This window comes from Esox lucius, chromosome 7 (genome assembly GCF_011004845.1).
Source record: "Esox lucius isolate fEsoLuc1 chromosome 7, fEsoLuc1.pri, whole genome shotgun sequence".
NCBI lineage: Eukaryota > Metazoa > Chordata > Actinopteri > Esociformes > Esocidae > Esox > Esox lucius.
Window position 1 is genome coordinate 13038607 of NC_047575.1, and position 20623 is coordinate 13059229.

At 40.5% G+C, this 20623-nt stretch overlaps 1 protein-coding gene across 4 annotated transcripts; it reads left to right on the top strand.

Moving 5' to 3' along the window:
• Window positions 1–335: 335 nt before the first annotated feature.
• stx5al (syntaxin 5A, like) lies at window positions 336–16510 on the top strand. 4 transcript variants are annotated; one of them, XM_010870631.4, is made up of 12 exons: window positions 5876–6017; window positions 7782–7868; window positions 9762–9996; window positions 12949–13019; window positions 13136–13191; window positions 13683–13753; window positions 13888–14004; window positions 14190–14246; window positions 14371–14452; window positions 14531–14631; window positions 14835–14956; window positions 15105–16510. In XM_010870631.4, exons 3-12 carry the CDS (start codon window positions 9781–9783, stop codon window positions 15262–15264), a joined length of 1053 nt encoding a protein of 350 aa, XP_010868933.1. In that variant the 5' UTR covers window positions 5876–6017; window positions 7782–7868; window positions 9762–9780; the 3' UTR covers window positions 15265–16510. The 4 variants fall into 4 exon arrangements, with proteins under 4 accessions (XP_010868934.1, XP_010868933.1, XP_019903990.1 ...); XM_020048431.3 differs by having other exon boundaries at window positions 7786–7868; XM_010870632.4 differs by lacking the exons at window positions 5876–6017; window positions 7782–7868 and adding an exon at window positions 336–469.
• The last annotated feature ends 4113 nt before the right edge of the window (window positions 16511–20623 follow it).

The following is a 20623-nucleotide window of genomic DNA, read 5'->3' on the forward strand; positions in this document are numbered from 1 at the left end:
AAATCTGGTCTCTTACTAATCAGCCAGGCTCGATCATGACCTCAATTTTTTACTTTAAACGAAATCTATGCACCTTAATCTTAACCAACCAAACCCTGCTTGAACCCCAAACATCCTCCTAACTGAATTGGTCAGAGTTATGCCTCGTTTCCACTGGTGCCAAACACTGGTGTTTTACCCTGAAGTCCAGAAATGTTTCTGCTTCCATTGACCCTGGCCAGCGCACGGCTTTCACTTTTGTGCCAAGCCCCGGGCATTAGAACTTAGGGCGGGGTTTGCGGGTTGACGCATTACGTACAGTAACGGGAAGTATCAGTACATGGAAGCAAAGACTCAGAACGGAAAGAGTTGGAACGAACGAAGTTTGTAGGATGCCATTAACTCAATAGAAAAACGGAGCGCTGAGACCGAGATGTAGCCTACAACAACACAAATTACCTCAGAGTTCTCCTACATCCTTCTATTAAAGGTAGATCGTTTTGACAAAATGTTTATTAAACTGAAAAATGAATTCACTGGTTTACAATGTCATGGGTTAAGTGGAGAAGGAGCCGTTTGCAGGAGTTTGAGGAAGAAATTAGTTTTATTACTCAAGTTCAAACGACGTATTGTAAACAAAGTGAACATGGCGTTATTGTTTATTTTAGTTTACTACCAGACGCGGCATTAATATGCTGGCACACCTACAATGTTGGCACACCTACAAATACAAATGCTGTATGTCTTGACTGCTCACTCATTCTGTACCCATAACATCCAACTTCAATGCAAAGTTAAAGCCAAATTAGATTTCTTGTTCCAGACAAAGTATCCTTCACACACGTTGCCAAATATACTCTTGTAAAAATGACCATCCTGCAAATCAATTTCTGTGCTGAAGTATTTTACTGGTTTTCCATTAAAAAGCTTCTCAGCAAATTAGATGTTTTCTACATTGCCATATGCTCTGTCATCAGTGCTCCCCTAATCACTTTGACCTTTACCCTGGTCGGCTGGCCCTCGCTACATACACAATACAGGTGCTGGTCATAACATTTGAATATCATCAAAAAGTTGATTTATTTCAGTAATTCCATTAAAAAAGTGAAACTTGTATAATGTATACATTCATTCCACACAGACTGATGTATTTCAAGTGTTTATTTCTTTTAATTTTGATGATTATAACTGACAACTAATGAAAAACCCAAATTCAGTATCTCGGAAAATTAGAATATTGTGAAAAGGTTCAATATTGAAGACACCTGGTGCAACACTCTAATCAGCTAATTAACCCAAAACACCTGCAAAGGCCTTTAAATGGTCTCTCAGTCTAGTTTTGTAGGCTACACAATCATGGGGAAGACTGCTGACTTGACAGCTGTCCAAAAGATGACCATTGACACCTTGCACAAGGAGGGCAAGACACAAAAGGTCATTTCTAAAGAGGCTGGTTGTTCACAGAGCTCTGTGTCCAAGCACATTAATAGAGAGGCGAAGGGAAGGAAAAGATGTGGTAGAATAAAGTGTACAAGCAATAGGGATAACCGCACCCTGGAGAGGATTGTGAAACAAAACCCATTCAAAAATGTGGGGGAGATTCACGCACAGACGTATGCAAGACATGAGTTTTAGCTGTCGCATTCTTTGTGTCATGCCACTCTTGAACAAGACACAGCTTCAGAAGCGTCTCGCCTGGGCACCTGCACACAGTGCCAAAGCTACCAGTACCTAGTTTAAGGACCATGGTATCCCTGTTCTAAATTGGCCAGCAAACTCGCCTGACCTTAACCCTATAGAAAATCTATGGGGTATTGTGAAGAGGAAGATGCGATACGCCAGACCCAACAATGTAGAAGAGCTGAAGGCCACTATCAGAGCAACCTGGGCTCTCATAACACCTGAGCAGTGCCACAGACTGATCGACTCCATGCCATGCCGCATTGCTGCAGTAATTCAGGCAAAAGGAGCCCCAACTAAGTATTGAGTGCTGTACATGCTCATACTTTTCATGTTCATACTTTTCAGTTGGCCAACATTTCTAAAAATCCTTATTTTGTATTGGTCTTAAGTAATATTCAAATTTTCAGAGATACTGAATTTGGGATTTTCATTAGTTGTCAGTTATAATCATCAAAATTAAAAGAAATAAACACTTAAAATATATCAGTCTGTGTGGAATGAATGTATACATTATACAAGTTTTACTTTTTGAATGGAATTACTGAAATAAATCAACTTTTTGATGATATTCTAATTTTATGACCAGCACCTGTATGTCAGACTCACTGGTTTGAAATTACAGTGAACACAAATATATATGTAACAACATTAAAGAGTTATGGGTCATATACTGAAATCTGTCAGTTGTTACCCATTAAAATCTATGTATTTCACAAGACAGGGAATACAGATATGAATAACCAATACGGAAGAAAATGTTGTGGGATGGATCCGAATACCAGTCAATATTTGATGTGACCGTCTTTTGTGTATAGTTGATCAGACTGCTGATTGTGGCTTGGGCAATTTGTACCACTTCTATTCAGTGGCTATGTGGCTGTGTGATATTTCTGGATATTAGCAAGATCTGGAGCATTCCAGTCATGCTCAATGGTTGATGTCTGTTTAGGTACGAAAAACTGGAACATTTTATGCCTCCAGGAATTAGTGATAGGTCCCATTCGACTTGGGGCAATGGCCTATAACACTGAAACATGATGTGATGGCAGTGGATTCATGTTTGTTGCTTATCCATGTCTATACTATAACTCCACCAGCACCATCAGGCATATTTTTCACAATTTTTAATGTACCTACAAACTGCTTGCCTACCAAATACAACTCTGGTGGTCTTTCCTACAGTCATCATGCCTATTGCAAGCACCCACAAAACTGGATTGTCCCCAGGACAAGGTGCAGCTGTGTAATGATTATGCCGTTTATTCAGCTTCTTCATTTCACACAGCAGTCAAGGAGGATATATAATCTTGGCAAAGGAGAAATGCGTATTAACAGGGATGTAAACAAATGTATGGCCTAATTTGAGAGAAATACACTTTTTGTGCATGTGGAAAGTTTCTGGGATCAAACATGAGACCAATACCTGTATTTATGACATTTATGTCAACTTATTTCTTATCATCTGCTATTCCAACTGTGCTCTGGTAGATATTAAAACCAACACTTCTAATGGCCATCATTTTTAATTCTCTGCCAGAAATTACTAATAAATTGCAAAAATGTGAAACTTTTATTACAAGAAAATAAAAAATGATGGCCATTATTGTTTTCAAATGCTAATTTTAGCTGCAAGCAGCAATTAGCATGTTTCAGCAAGAAGGTACTACAAGCCAGATTGCACATTTGTGTCAATAAGACACATATCCAACTCATGTCCATAGTTGCAAACAATATGGCTTGCATGGTTTTTCCTTTTCTAGTATTCTCATGTGGCCAAGTGGAAACTTCGTTCATATATGAAATGAACTCGCAACACTGATGTACTCTCATCTGTACCAAATGCAATCACACTTAAAATCGGCTATTTGATATTATAGAAGTAATTTTGGAATCATTTTTCACAAATTCAGAATAGCAGAAACACCATTATGGCTGAGTTGGACCTATAAACCCCTTTTCAAGATTTCATATAAAACGGGGTGAGTGTTGTGACCTTGCAAATGAGTGCCCCTGTGCTGTTGACCAAAAAATGGTCTAACAACATACAGTTAGGTCTGGAAATAATTGGACACTGACACGTTTTGTTATTTTGACAGTTAACCAAAATACATTCCAAGTTACAATTAAATACTGAATACGGTCTTAAGGTGCAGTCTCTCAGCTTTAATTTGAGGGTATTCACATCCTACCTGGAGGAAGGGTTTAGGGATTACAGCTCTTTAATATGTAGCCCCCACTTTTTCCAGGGACCATAAGTAATTGGACAATTGATTCAAAAGCAGTTTCATGGACAATTATGGGCTATTCCTTCATTATTTCTTCATCAATTAAGCAGATAAAAGGTCTGGAGTTGATTCCAGGTGTGGCACTTGCCTTTAAAAGCTGTTGCTGTGAACCCACAACAAGCGGTCAATGGAGCTCTCAATGCAAGTGAAACAGGCCTTAGGCTGCAAAAAATAAAATCAATCAGAGAGATAGCAGGAACATTTGTAGTGGCCAAATCAACAGTTTTGTACATTACCAGAAAATAAGAATGCACTGGTGAGTTCTGCAGCACAAAATGGCCTGGATGTCCATAGAAGACAACAATAGTGGATGATCATAGGATCCTTTCCATGGTAAAGAAAAACCCCTTCACAACATCCGACCAAGTGAAGAACACTCTCCAGGAGGTAAGCATATAACTTAAACAGAATACTTCACCACAAGGTGCAAACCATTCATAAGCCTCAAGAATAGAAAGACCAAATGACAAAAAACATCTTAAAAAGCCAGCTCAGTTCTAGAACAAAATTTTTTGGACGGATGAAACTAAGATCAACCTGTACCAGAATGATGGGAAGAAAAAAGTATGGCTCGGAATGGCTCATGATCCGAAGCATACCACATAATCTGTAAAACACGGTGGAGGCAGGTTGATGATATGGGCATGCATGGCTTCTAGTGGCACTGGGTCACTAGTGTTTATTGATAATGTGACAGAAGACAGAAGCAGCCGGATGAATTCTGAAGTGTATAGGGATAGATTGTTGGCTCAGAATCAGCCAAAGTTGATTGGACGGTACTTCACTATATTGATGGACAGTAACCCAAAACATACTGCGAAAACAACTCAGGAGTTTTGTAAGGCAAAGAAGTGGAATATTCTGCAATGGCTGAGTCATTCACCTGATCTCAACCCAATCAAGCATGCATTTCACTTGCTGAAGACAAAACTTAAGGTAGAAAGACCCACGAACAAACAACAACTGAAGACAGCTCTAGTAAAGGCCTGTCAAAGCATCACAAAGGAGGAAACCCAATATTTGGTGATGTAAGTAATTATAGCTGTTAGACCCTAACATGACACAATAGCACCTCGAAGCAAGAAGAAGATCCCTCAGCAGAGGTATGGATGAAAACAGGCTGTCAGTATATATGTACAATATGACAAGATACATTACTAAAGAGCTTTACAACAACACTGTAGACTAAGATCAGTTGCTTTATCCCCCCCGACCTGTGAAAATAATTAAACCAAGACAGTATCCAGTCAAGAATTCGCTGAGACACCAAATGTACAATACCTAACCAAACATATGGACACACCTAATAATTCAAGGGTTTCAATTTCTTTATCTTTACTATTTTCCTCATTCTAAAATAGAATAGTGAAAATATCTAAACAAATAACACACATGTAATCAAAAAAAGTATTAAACAATTCTAAATGTATATTTTTGATTCTTCAAAGTAGCCACCCTCTTCCTTGATTATTGCTGCACAGTGCAGACTCATGGCATTCTATTTATGGGCTTTATAAGGTAGTCACCTGGAATGCTTTTCCAACTTTCTTGAAGGAGTTTGAAGGCTTGTGAACACCATTAGGCGGTTTATTATTTCCACAGCACCAGAATTTGTGGCCCTTGGCCCTTTACTACCATACACATTTGGGCACCTTTGTGCCACTTTATTTCACGGAATAAAGCCCGGAAATATAATAATGATAATAATGAACCGGAACAAAATGATAACCAATCTGCTCTCTTATCGATGTACCTGCTGATCAACACCTTTCTTTGTATCTCGGTTAATTTGTTAATTGTTTATTTGCACGGTATATGGTGTTGCAGTTGCCTTTGGCTTGGTAATAATTGAAAAGAGAATGGGTTCGCAATCTCAGTTAATTTACTTTGTTAAATAAAAGTGAAATAAATACGCTGGACCTAACGCAATGTTCTAAAGGACACGTCGACGTGGCAATGACGTCAGAAGGACCCGTATGAATCGTAAGCAGTAGCTGTCTCTGGCATTAGTCAGTTTGCTATCAAATAGGAAAAGAAGAGAGAAGTAACGTTATCTACTTACCGTTACCGGTAAGACATTGTTGATATATAAAACCGAAGTATGGTTCGACAATTTGATTACACGTGTTTAGGCATATATCCATAGTGTTTTATTCGTAACAACATTGTACTACGTACGGCTACGTAACTGACAAGCTAGTTGTCGTTGCTAACTTGTTTTGTTAGTTCTGACTGCAGCTAGCCAACTACGGTACCAGTCATTTCTTCCTTAACTAGCTACCGGCCGTCTTATTGTGAGAATATTTCCGCTGACATTGTGTAACTAAAGTCAACGCAGAACAATTCCTTCTTCTGGTAGCCAGCTGCTATAGCTACATTATCAAAATGTTTAGGAATATTAATAATGTAATAATACCGATGACGTTAGGATAACGATAGCTAGACTTGACGAGATTAATTCTGAGAATATTGTTATATTGTTGAAACTCGTGTAATAAAGTCACTGTATCAAGTCAGCTAAAGTAACCAGATGTTATTAACTAATTAGCTCAGTTATCGTGATAAATTAATATCATTAGCTTCTTAAGACTTGTTTATTGTTGTAAACATATGTGCCTTACTAGGCAAATTAAATGTGTGTGTGTGTGTGTGTGTGGTGTGGGGGGATCATCAAGCACCTTATTGTACACCGCCTCCTTGAGATAAACAGCTAGTACCAAAATCACCATTATTGGGTCAATCAAGAAATTGTAAATATGGATTTATAATACACTGAACAAAATATAAATGCAACACTTTTGTTTTTGCCCCCATTTATCATGAGCTGAATTCAAAGATCTAAGACTTTCTGTATGTACACAAAAGGCCTATTTCTCTCAAATATTGTTAACAATATTTGTCTAAATCTGTGTTAGTGAGTACTTCTCCTTTGCCGAGATAATCTATCCATCTCACAGGTGTGGCATATCAAGATGCTCACCCACGCGACTCCATACACGCTGTCTGCCATTTGCCCTGTACAGTGAAAACCGGGATTCATCCGTGAAGTGAACTCCTCTCCAAAGTGCCCGATGCCATTGAATGTGAGCATTTGCCCACTCAAGTCAGTTACGACGACGAACTGCAGTCAGGTCGAGACCCCAATGAGGACAACGAGCATGCAGATGAGCTTCCCTGAGACGGTTTCTGACAGTTTGTGCAGAAATTATTTGGTTCTGCAAACCGATTTTTGCAGCTGCTGTCCGGGTGGCTGGTCTCAGACGATCTTGGAGGTGAAGATGCTGGATGTGGAGGTCCTGGGCTGGTGTGGTTACATGTGGTGAGATCGGTTGGATGTACTGTCAAATTCTCTGAAATGCCTTTGGAGATGGCTTATGGTAGAGAAATTAACATTCAATTCACGGTCAACAGCTTTGGTGGACATTCCTGCAGTCAGCATGCCAATTGCATGCTCCCTCAAAACTTGCAACATCTGTGGCATTGTGCTGTGTGATGGAACTGTGCATTTTAGAGTGGCCTTTTATTGTGGCCAGCCTAAGGCACACCTGTGCAATAATCATGCTGTCTAATCAGCATCTTAGCCACACCTGTGGGGTGGATGGATTATCTTGGCAAAGGAGTAGTGCTCACTAACACAGATTTAGACAGATTTGTGAACAATATTTGAGAGAAATAGGCCTTATGTTTACATAAAATCTTTGAGTTCAGCTTATGATAAATGGGGGCAAAAACAAAAGTGTTGCATTCATAATTTTATTTGTAATTTCATAATTTTATTTGTAATTTTATATTTTCCCTTCACTTTCATATATGGATTCCAACACTGAAACCCAGAAAGTTTTTCAGAGGAAGTGTCTCTAGTTCTCCTTTCTTCGTTCGGTGTCTGTATAGGGCTCGAACGCCCACTCTACAGCAGTTCTGGTTTGTACACTGGCCATTAATTTTCTCTAGATATAGTACTGGTCAAAAGTTTGGACACCCTCATTCAAGGGTATTTCTTTATTTTTACTATTTTCTAGATTGTAGTATGATAAAGCAACTCTGCTGTTGCTTGTTCTTTGGGGTTTCAGACTGGGTGTTTGTAAAAACGCTTTGTGACAACTGCTAAAAGGACTTCATAAGATCTATTTGATTTATATTAATATTGAAGACCTCAAAACTACAAAATAACTCAGGCGACATGGGGTCATGTTGTAACCAGAAATGTGTTAAACGGATCCAAATACATTTTATATTTTAGATTCTTCTTAGTAGCCACCCTTTGCCTTGATGACAGCTTTTTACACTCTTGGTCTTCTCTCAACCAGCTTCATGAGGTAGTCTACTGGAATGCATTTCGATTAACGGAAGTGCCTTGTTAAAAACTAATTTGTGGAATTCCTTTCCTACTTAATACATTGGGTGTGTGTATACAGGGGGTGACAAGGTGGGGTGGGTATAGAGAAGACCATTGTTCTGTCGGTATTATGAAAAGAACAGTTCAATTAAGCAAAGTGAAACTACAGTACATCATTACGTTAAGACATGAATGTCAGTTTATGTGTAAAATATCAGGAACCTAAAGGTTTCTTCAAGTGCAGTCCCAAAAACCAAGCACTTGAATGAATCTGGCCCTCATAAGGACCGCCACTGGAAAGGAAGACTGAGAGTTTGTGTGACATTGATATACAGTGGATATAAAAAGTCTACACACCCCAGTCATCAATAAGTGGAGAAAATATGGCACAAAAGAGACATTACCAAGATCTGGACATGCCTCCAAAATTGATGAAAAGATGAGAACTGGTCAGGGAGGCTTCCAAGAGGCCTCCAGCAACATTAAAGGAACTGTAGGAGTTTCTGGCAAGTACTGTCTGTGTGCTAAATGTGACAACAATTTCCCGTATTTTTCATATGAATGGGCTGTGGGGTAGGGTGGCAAGACTGAAGCCTTTTCTTACAAAGAAAAACATCCAAGCCCGGCTGAAGTTTGCAAAAACAAACATCAAGTCCCCCAAAAGCATGTGGGAAAATGTGTTTTGGTCTGATGAAACCAAGGTTGAACTTTTTGGCCACGATTCCAAAAGGTATGTTTGGCGCAAAAACAACACTGCACATCACCCAAAGAACCCCATACCCACAATGAAGCATGGTGGTCGCAGCAGCATCATGCTTTGGGGCTGTTTTACTTCAGCTGAAACTGGGGCCTTAGAAAGATGACGAGGAAGTTCACATTTCAGCATGACAACGACCCAAAGCACACATCCAAATCCACCAGAAGAAGATTAACGTTTTGGAATGGCCCAGCCAGAGCCCAGACCTGATTCCAATTGAACATATGTGGAGTGATCTGAAGAGGGCTATGCACAGGAGATGTCCTCACAATCTGACAGATTTGGAGCACTTTTGCAAAGAAGAATGGGATCTGCCATGCTAATAGACTCCTACCCAAAAAGACGGAGTGCTGTAATAAAACCAAAAGGTGCTTCAACAAAGTATTACTTATGCAACCAGGTTACTGTGAGTTTTTATTTTATTTTTTTCTCAAAGATTTCAGTTGGTTTTTCAATTGAATTGTTCATGTTATAGGTCATGTTAAAGGTGGAGAAAGTTCTGACATTATTTATCTTTGTCTCATTCTTTTACATCACAAGAACCTGGCATTTTAACAGGGGTGTGTAGACTTTTTATATCCACTGTATGCACACTGCTGCCACAGGTGTCGTCCGATCGTTCACCAGTGTTGCGCTTGTCAGTGTTTTGCTGGATAAACCACAGTATTCTCACTGCAGTCAGGCCAAAACATCTGAAGTGGGATTTTATTTTCTCCAACAGGTGATGTATTTGAGCATCCATGAACCCGCGTCGTCGCCACGGTCCTAGGAACAGCCAGGAAGGGGTGTACCTAGGGCCTGCCCAGACCCAGTCACTGCTGGTCCAGCAACAGGACCCACAACTTGCAGCCTCTAGCCCCCTTCCACCTGCCCCCCTGGTGGACATAAGCAACATGTCAGGCAGGGACCGCACAAATGAGTTCCAGTCAGTCTGCAAATCACTACAGGGGAGACAGGTGAGTCAAATGAGCAACGTAGAAAGTCTGTTCATCTACTGTTCGTTGAGGTATTCAGTATTTCTGCCGCATGTTTTTGCAATGTGCATTTTGCAAAGCGTTTTTAACTATCCTGAACTATCCTGATACTTTAGAGGGATGTACACTACAGTTGAAAAGTTTGGGGTCCTTGTCCTTGTTTTTGAAAGGAAATACATTTTTTTGTCCATTAGAATAATATCAAATTGATCAGAAATACAGTGTAGACATTATTAATGTTGTAGTTTACTATTGTAGCTGGAAATGGTTGATTTGTATTGGAATATCTACATAGGTGCAAAGAGGCCCATTATCAGCTACCATCAGTCCTGTGTCCCAATGGCACGTTGTGTTTCCTAACTCAAGTTTATCATTTTAAAAGGCTAATTGATCATTAGAAAACCCTTTTGCGATAAGGTTAGAACAGCTGAAAACTGAAGCAATAAAACTGGTCCACTTTAGACTAGTTGAGTGTCTGGCGCATCTGCAAATGTGGGTTCGATTACAGGCTCATAATGGCCTGTAATAAAGAACTTTCCTCTGAAACTCATCAGTCTGTTCTTGTTCTGAGAACTTAGGGCTATTCAAAGCCAGAAATTACCAAGAAACTGAAGATTTCGTACAGTGTTGTGAACTACTCCCTTCCCAGAGCCACACAAACTGTCTCCAACCAGAATAGAAAGAGGAGTGGGAAGCCGTGTTGCACCACTGAGTAAGAGGACAAACACATTAGAGTGTCTAGTTTGAGAAACAGACGCCTCACAGGTCCTGAACTGGCAGCTTCATTAAATAGTACCCGCAAAACAGTCTCAACATCAACAGTGAAGAGGCTTCTCTGGGATGCTTGCCTTTTTTTCCTATCTTCCTCTGTCCAGCGTCTGTGTTCTTTTGCCCATCTTAATCTTTTCATTTTATTGGCCAGTCTGAGATATGGCTTTTTCTTTGCAACTCTTCAAAGAAAGTCCAGTATCCTAGAGTTGCCTCTTCCCTGTTGATGTTGAGATTGTATTATTCTAATGGACAAAACATTTATTTAAAAAACAAGGACATTTCTAAGTGATCCCAAGCTTTTGAACAGTAGTGTATTTAGAATTGTTTTTCTCAACATTCCTGAGTTAATGGCTGAGGCTTATTAGAATAACAATACCCAGGATGCATTGGATGTGTTTTTGTTTTTTTACATTTAGTGTTGGGGTCATTACTTACAGTAATGTATTCATAAAAAATTACTAATTATTGACCCCAAAAATAACTAACACTTGATTACTCCCTGGGAAAAGTATTTGTTACTTTACTTTGACATGTATTTTGTGTTACACCCCAAAACCTAACTCTGAATTGGCTAAACCAGGTGCTGAACTATTGCCTCACCATGGAGGGGGTAACAATTAAACATAGAATGTAATAGTTACGATAAATGAATAAACATTTAAATGGTCTCCATCATTAGGCTTTGCTCACCTGGATTACCATACCCAGCAAATTTATTGGTACAAGTTAACATACAAACGACAAACACATACAGGACCTTTTTGATGTGATTTGACCTATAAGCTAAAACATGTTCTTTATTATAGTTGGGGGGGGGGGTACACTCAAATAAATTACATAAATCAGGCAAGATCAGGTATGCAACATCAATAGCCATTTCATATATACACCATTTTAACAGGTTATTTCAGGTAGCCAAGCCACGCCCATCAGCAGTAGGCTATTACGTAACACTACTTGGAGACACAAGACTACAAGAATAAAAAAACAGGAGGCTTATTTTAGGACTTGTTTACATTACACTAAATTTTGTGGGACGATATGAGAATTTAATGCCATGATTATCCTGGACAAAATTTTCCAGATTTATAATTTCATCCCGATTAATCTACTGCCTTTTTGCTGAATTTGGGTATAAATAACATTTCAATAATCCAAACGTTGCTGACTGCAATAGGCCAACAATAAAAGTAGAATAACGGAATTCAGCCGGACTTGATATATTTGCAACAGAAATCAACAGATGGCTGTGATCCCAGACCTTTGGCCAGTTAGTATCGTGGCGGTGAGTAACAACACGTCATGCTTTGCTGACTGGTATTGGCCGCCGTTGCATCTTTGGTTACATGTTATGGTGCTGAGCACTGCAGCAAGTTTTATTTAATTTCATGTCTCACGTAGACCCAACTAATCCATAATGAATTTGTTACTATTTTTATTATCAACGTTATCGAGTTTTATTGGGAGGAGGACTGGGGTATGGGTGGGAGAGGGTTGGGATGAGGACTGGGGTATGGGTGGGAGAGGGTTGGGATGAGGACTGGGGTATGGGTGGGAGAGGGTTGGGATGAGGACTGGGGTATGGGTGGGAGAGGGTTGGGATGAGGACTGGGGTATGGGTGGGAGAGGGTTGGGATGAGGACTGGGGTATGGGTGGGAGAGGGTGAGACGAGGACTGGGGTATGGGTGGGAGAGGGTGAGACGAGGACTGGGGTATGGGTGGGAGAGGGTGAGACGAGGACTGGGGTATGGTTTTCTACAACATTTGCATTTTGTCAATTGCAGGGTGCTCAGTGTCCTCAACTAAAATGAATAAACTTTAGCAATTATCAGTACAATTATCCAAAATGTATTTCAGGTACCAAGAATATTGATTAGGTTAAGCAGGGTCCTTCTGTGTTTGCATGTTACAAAGTAGGCTACCTCTATTTTATTAACAATTGCTAAAATGTCTTGTATTTTATTGTAATACATATATATTTTTAAGGGTTTTTGGTTCTTGTATTTTGTAATTTTAATTCCATTTTGTCCACCTCTGAGTATTTTCTGAACTACTTTCAACTGTTCAGAATAAACACATTCTGTAGATTCACCACAATGGATCTACTTGATGATTTCACTGCAGTCAGATCTGATAATCCTTTCTGTTGGTCTTTTTTCTAGAATGGAGTCCAGCCCAGTAAGCCTGCCCTCAGTGCAATCCGACAACGCAGTGACTTCACCCTCATGGCAAAGTTAGTAGCATGTTAGTAGTGTCCCACTGTTTAAAGAAGGTGATGTTGAATGTAAATAATTGATGATTATGGGAACAGATACTCAACTGTTTGCTCTGTTTCTTTCTGTTTAACAGGAGGATTGGGAAGGACTTGAGTAACACCTTTGCCAAACTGGAAAAACTCACAATACGTAAGACTTCAACCTTTTATCAGGATGCTTTATTAATCTAATTAAAACAATGTGTTTATGTATGTGCTAATCTGAACAACCAGGACATGATGTTCAGTCAACTGGGCCAATGGTTGTCTGTAAGCACTAACCTAACCCTTGGTTGATGTTGACACTGGGACCGGGCCAATACTTCATTGTCACATTCCGTCCATGTTTTTTCCTTAATGAGCCCACCACATCTCTAGAAGTGTATTCTGGTGTACCATAAACCCCCTGCCTGGACGGTCTCTCTGCTGACTGTCCCTGCTGGGGTCTTTCCTCTTCAGTCAGTGGCTCTGGCTTCTCTGACTTTGCCTTGATGTTTGATGGTTCTTCAGCCACATGGTTCAAGATGTTGCTCCAAAACCACTACACCCCGACTTCCCTGGGAAGACCTTCCCTTCCTGTCTCGCTCCACTTCATCCACAGTGCAAGTTTTACATTAAGTAACTGATTGTTATTTATGCTAGTGGCCAAAAGGAGATCCCTCTTCGATGACAAAGCTGTGGAGATAGAGGAGTTAACCTACATCGTCAAACAGGTGAAGATAAACAACTGCTGTGTTTAAATTTATGAACTCTATTCAAGCACATTTCAAACCCACTTGCTTGGATGCCTTTTGGTCTGTTGAATGGTTACAGTAAATGCCAACGGTCTATGTTATGTTTTGTCTAGGATATAAACAGTCTGAATAAACAGATAGCACAGCTGCAGGGCCTTGTGCGCTCCAGACAAAGTCAAAATGGCAGACATCTACAGACCCATTCCAACACCATTGTCGTCTCCCTCCAGGTATGTCTGTCCTGAGCCCAGTCTGGTCAGCTGACATGCCCACACTTGTAGTGTGTTCAAGAAGGACTGATTGCTGAAAAGACTAGTCCCCAGACATTCCCGTATGTACGCGGATGTAATACTGTGTCAGATTGTACTGGCAACTTTTCTGACTTGTATCCATTTCTGCCTTTTTTCTGTTGTAGTCCAAACTTGCATCAATGTCCAATGACTTCAAGTCCGTGCTGGAGGTCAGGACAGAGGTAAAGCATACGGACCCCTCGTTTTACTGTAGGGCATTTCTCCCTAGTAATTGATTTGATGTTCCGTGCCTCTTTGTTGGTTTCTAAAAGGTTGAACTTTGCAGATAAACTCTTCTCTCTGCAGAACCTCAAAGAGCAAAAGAGTAGAAGAGATCAGTTTTCTCAAGCCCCAACATCCTCCTCCCATCTACAGGCCAGCAACTTCAGTAAGATCAGTACTATTCAGGTCTACAGTACCAAACTAGCTATATACAGTATAACCTGACTCTCTGTCTCTCTCGTAGATAACTCATTGTTAATGCAAGATGACTCTAAAAAGACCCTGGATGTCTCCATAGACATGGACTTCCGTGCAGGTCAACAGCTGCAACTTGTCAACGAACAGGTATTACCTCCAACCCCACTGACTGTTTGCAAAAACCTTGACATTTAAAGCACACTTGACACCCCGCCTTCTTTAAATACAAGCCCTTTTATTGACACACTCGTTTGTGGATGCCTGTGTGAATCAGCTGGTAAATCAGATGGTTGTTGCCAAATAATCGTCATGCATGCTCAGCGGCCTAACTCTCGCGCGTGTTTGTACAGGACTCGTACATCCAGAGCCGTGCAGACACCATGCAGAACATAGAGACCACCATCGTAGAGCTGGGCTCCATCTTCCAGCAGCTGGCCCACATGGTGAAGGAGCAGGAGGAGACGGTGCAGAGGTGACTAACAGGAACTTGAGACTTGGGGGCTGAGGACCCTGATATGACATGGATGTTCTGATGGTTTCTGGATCAGCGGTGAGCAGCACTACGCGGGCCAACGATTCCTCCGACACTCATCCCCTTTTTCCCGTCCTCTGTCCCACAGAATCGACGCCAGCGTAGAGGACACCCAGCTCAATGTGGACATGGCACATTCAGAGATCCTCAAGTACTTTCAGTCTGTGTCGTCCAACCGCTGGCTCATGGTGAAAATCTTCCTAGTCCTCATAGTGTTCTTTATCGTCTTTGTGGTCTTCTTTGCCTGAGGGCCAGGTGGCATTTGGTTGAGGGAGAGGGGGATGGATGAAGAACACCTCATCAAATATACAGCTGTTAGAATGCAGTTATGCTAATAATGAATGGTAGAATGGAAATGATAAAAATGTTGTTATTACTCCATTGAATGGAGTGACTAGATGATGATGATGTAAAGTATGATGGCAGGATAGAACACTTTCAGTTTGTTTAAATTGTCTCTTGTCTACATGTATTATTACTGTAATTTATAGTGAACATTCCAACTTCTTGATGGACAGGGTCAATTCAAACCCAACAATTGAGTTAGAAAAAGAAACAACATTTCTTTTGCCTTTCTGGACCTGTATGCTAGATCTCTGAGGGACATCACGCCCTACAATGCAACTCCCTGCCAGCAGTATTACCTCTTGGAGGTTAGGGCTGATTGGCAATGCCCTCTGACCGTCAATCTCATCTTCAATGGTTCAAAAAATAAAAAAGCTGATAGGAAACGTTTCTGGCAACACTTAGTGGTGCATGTATTGTGTTTAACAATGGCATCGCGCACGTGAATGGTCATTCATCATGACAGTCAACCTCACATGGTTGACCTGAGGAAAGTCAATGTACTGTGTAAGTGAAGTGGCGTTAGTATTTCTGATGACGCTTTTATTTTCTCCAATCAGATACTGAACTGTATGTGCAGAACTGCTTTTACAGCTACTATGAACCATCTGTGAATTGAGGTGTCTTTTTCCATGAACTGGTTATTTAAATTAAGTTGTGGTCTGCAACAGTGATATTTTAATGTCCTGTCCATACTGCCTCCCAGCAGACACGCTATACCCAATCTCTTGGAGGGGAAAACGTGAAAATACATTGACAACATTTTTATGTCTGAAATAATGTTTTTAAAGTAAACCTTAGTGTTGGAAAACATTTTGATTTGTCTTTGTTGAAAAGAATGAGTCAAAGACACTTTAAAAATAATATTCCAATATACTGTACAAACTGAGAATATTAGAAAGAAAATGTTGTAGATTTTCCCAGCCAAGCTTCTTTTTTTCTTTTCTTTTTTACCTGCACTGTTTTCACCACTTCTCAGTTAAACGGTTTCACTCATTTGCTCTTCCTGGTCCCTGATGTCTTGGAGGAGGTTTTGTAGCTCACAGCAAATTTGATTGTTCCCCTAATTGTTGTATTTTGTGTTATGCTTTTGTTGTAAAACACAAATAATTAATAATGGCGACAATTAAAATGAGAAATTACCAACTTTCACGACTCATGTATTAGTCCTGGCACTGTAATACAGCACCATGTGGAAGAGTATGTACATTTAGCTGTGTATAGTACAACTGTTTTAAGTTGAGTTATAATTGCTATAGGTCTTATAATGAGGCTTCTCTACTTAGCTGACTATTATGGGACATCTCAGGCATGCTCCTTCACTTGCTGTTGACCATTATGTGACATCTCGGACATGCTCCTTGACTTGCTGTTGACTATTATGTGACATCTCAGACATGCTCCTTGACTTGCTGTTGACCTCTATGGCCTTGCCATCATCTACTGACAACCCGTCTACTCTGACCTACCGTCTGGCTCCACTTGGGTTGGCTGGTGATATAAATGATAGAGGTTCTCACTGCATTTTGGGCTTTGGCATGTGGTCCTCACTCATGTCATCCTCAACCTTGGTGCAACACAGAGCAGATGGTGTCATACCTCCTACACCTCTGTATCAAACATGGTCACCAGCATCCTTCTCATAAGCCTGAGAGAGAGTACTCAGAAAATTGTATGTTTTATAATAATTTATAGCACTTTTCATTACAATCTCATAGTGCTTCTAGCCAATAAGGAAGATTATTAGTTATGATAGTTATTGGACTATCATGGCAGGCAGTGAGGGTAGTTCGTCCATTGACCAGTCAGACACCATGTGTAGCACACCACTAGTATGTTCAATGACTGTGATAATCGAGTCTACCATGACTATGATAATCGGGTGTTGAAAACCCAGTACAAAATGAAACAAGAAGTTTCAATTAGATGGGCTAGACAGAATTGGTTGAAATTATCTGAATTGTTGCTGTGGTTTTAATTTGAGGTTAGCATTGTGGTTAAGGTTAGTGTTTATGGTAAGGGTTTGCTTTATCAGATTTTAACAGAAGACATTGGAGTCGGCCGTGTTTATGTCTTGGGTCCTGGAGCTTAATTGGTTTCTCAGGTTTGGCAGCGTTTTGTGTCTGCCTCAGGGTGGTGCTAGCTAGCGACAGTCTCTATGGAGATGATTTGTGCTGCTGCAGGGTTCCCACATCCTGCATATTGGTGTGGGTGATCTTCTAACCAGAAGCTTTAGCCCAAATGCAGGAAAGGTATAGATGACCAATACATTAAACGAGGCCTTTTTATTAACAAATAAGCAATCATATGCGGTTGGGACAAGACTTGGGTGGGTGTGAAAATCTCCTCTGGGGTCAGCTACATAGTGGTCCTGGTGTGCTCTGTGGTAAGAAAAAACAGGCCTCCACAAGAATTTCCATTTTGCGCAAACTATGCTGTGAAAGGATGAATTATATTTTTACACCAATTCAAGTGGGAGTTATGTTAAAAAGGATTCTAGAATGCCTTGGGAATCCATTAACTGAAGTGAATGATCCAATATTAAGCCCTGTTATAATCTCTGTCAACCAAATAGAAAGTCACATGTCTACATTCTCATACACAGTTAATACAACTGTCTGCCTTACTGTTTAGTTTGACTTTTTAGTCATTTGGCAAATGTTCTTATCCAGAGTGATCTACAGTTAGGGCATTCAGCTTAGATATAGATACAAAGCATTTTTCAAATATGTAAGGGTGACAACCAGAAACCCCAGTGGTAGACCTTGAATTATCTATCAACAAAGATTGATAAAAAAATAAGACAAGAATGCAAATATAAGCATTAGTTCATTGATTAGGGGAACTGTGAGATTAGGGTATTTTAAGGGTTAAATGCAGGGTTTCAGAAAATAGTCCGGGTTTCTGCTTTCCTATCTTTAAGAGCAATCTCCGTCCATCACTATGGTGCCAGGAGGCTAGGATGAGCAGGACATCAAAATAAATAGCTGCCCCCACCTGAGAAAAACCTTTAAAACCTCTAGTTTATTGATTAGGTTTTGAGGTGCGAACACACCCGACCCACTGCATCAGTGTCTCACCAACGCTCCCAAGGCAACTCCATCCAGCACGGCCAGCACCGCCCCTGTGCAGCTGCACCCCACTGAGTCCTTGTCTGGGGAGGTGTAAGCAAGCTCCCCAGACACTCCTCAGGGGAAGGAGAGGAGCCATAAGAAGGAACAAAGGCCATGATTGTGGGGAAGTGGGAAGAGCTCGAGAGGCAGAATTGGAGACAACAGGGGGCAGCTCCGAGCCCTTCTGCTCTCACCTCGGCCTTAACGGCACAGGAGCCAAGGCAGGAGAGGGACCCAAGGGAGCAGGGTGGAGTGGCGGCCAAAGATATGGCCACCACTCCTCCCAAACCACCACCGGGAGGCCGCACCCGAGACACCGCTGCCACCCAGCCATGGTGGTTGGTTTTCAATTCCTGATCTGTCTCACCACCTCCCCTCAACCCTGATTTCTGTTAATAAAACACTCACCTTGGCCCTAAACACTGTCTCTCCACGTTACAGTTGATATAGAAAGAATAAAGAGTGAATCCTCGTGCAACTCCTCTCATTCTTCCTCTTTTTCTACCTCTATTTCTCTGATGTTGTAATACATTTTTCCAAAACAGAGGTCCGCTTACCTGTGGCCCTTCTTATTCATGCCAACATCCTGATTCCTTGTTGACTGTTATGCTTGTTCATGTTTACACCTCAATATCTGTGTGAAGAAAGTGTTAGAATTCAAATGATTTGAATTTGGTATATTGAATGGCAATTTTCTACATGAAGGTTGATGAAAACTACTTTACAAAGGGAGTTGTACGTAACGTTTTAGAGAACAGATTGGAAGAAACAGACCAGTGAACAGTGTTTATGGGTTTGGGGTAAATGGTCTTCTTTCTGGAACTTGGTGCAACCTGATTTTGTGTATATTCTTTATAGGACCAGTTTCAGTGTGTCAGCAATTGTGAGAAACTGCAATAAAACAAATCCAGTTTGTCATAGAAACCTACAATGTCCAACTCCCTCATTGGGAGAGGATCAATACCAGAGTGTTTTTATACCTTCTACAACTAGTTGTGTATCTGTGTCCTACAACGACAGCCCAAAAACCTTTTAAGTTATTAGACAATGTCTTCTTTTTTGAAAAAAGAAGTCAAAGGAAGGTTGCTACAGTTTTGTCTTGGCTGTTTGTCCTCTTTCTGCCTTTCTGTCTCCCTCCCTCGCGCTTTCTCATCTTCCCATTTAAAAGCCTTTCTGGACTAGGTGCGATTAGATTAAGTGTAAAGTAAGTTCCTTGGCATATCGATTAGACGTGTATGAGTGTGCTGGTAGTTTTCAGGTGTCTCATGGTCTGAGCTGTGTTGGACTTTTAGGCAAACATATTTCAGCTCAATCTGCCATACACCATGTAAAACAAAATATCTCTTCTCACCTATTTTCTAATAACCATTTGTACCTTTGTCCCTGTCTCATCGTAGCACCTCACAACGGGAGAGTTGAACATCATTGAATGTGTTCTTTGTGTGCATCCACGCCACCTCAGTGCAGCTTATTTCCACAAGGACCAACCAGGAATCAGTTAGATAATTGTGCTTGATGTCACATTCATTCGACTTAGCTTGCAGGTACCCAAGCTGCCTAGGGAAGTTGGCAGAGCATGACAAGTCAAGGAAATCCCTCATGACAATTTGACCCCTCACTGAGCGGCACGGTCATGGCTCAAAAATAGATTATGGTGATCAGCTTGAATAAAGTGGCAGTCAAAAGGATTCTTTAACTTTTTCACAAGTTATTGAGTTACAGTGTGAACTCAAATTAAATTAATTAGGAGTTTTTGCCACTGATCAAAAAGTCTATTATGTCAAAGTGAAAAATAAAAGCTGCAAATTGTTCTTAATAAATTGCAAATGTAATATAATTGACTGCATACATATTCACTCCATTTGTTATGACACAACTAAATGAGTAGTGGAGCAACCGATTCAGATGTCACGTAATGAGTTAGAATGGAGTTCACATGTGTGCAATCATAGTGTTTGACATGATATCAGGTTAAATAGATCTGTCTCTGGGACTAACCACACTTGGTTAGTACAATTCCTAATACAAACTTAATCATAAACACAGAGGATCATTCAAAGCAAATCCAGAATGAGGTTCTTCAGAAGCACTAATCAGGGGTAGGATATCAGAACATAGTAAAGGCATTGAATTGCAAAATCCATAGGGA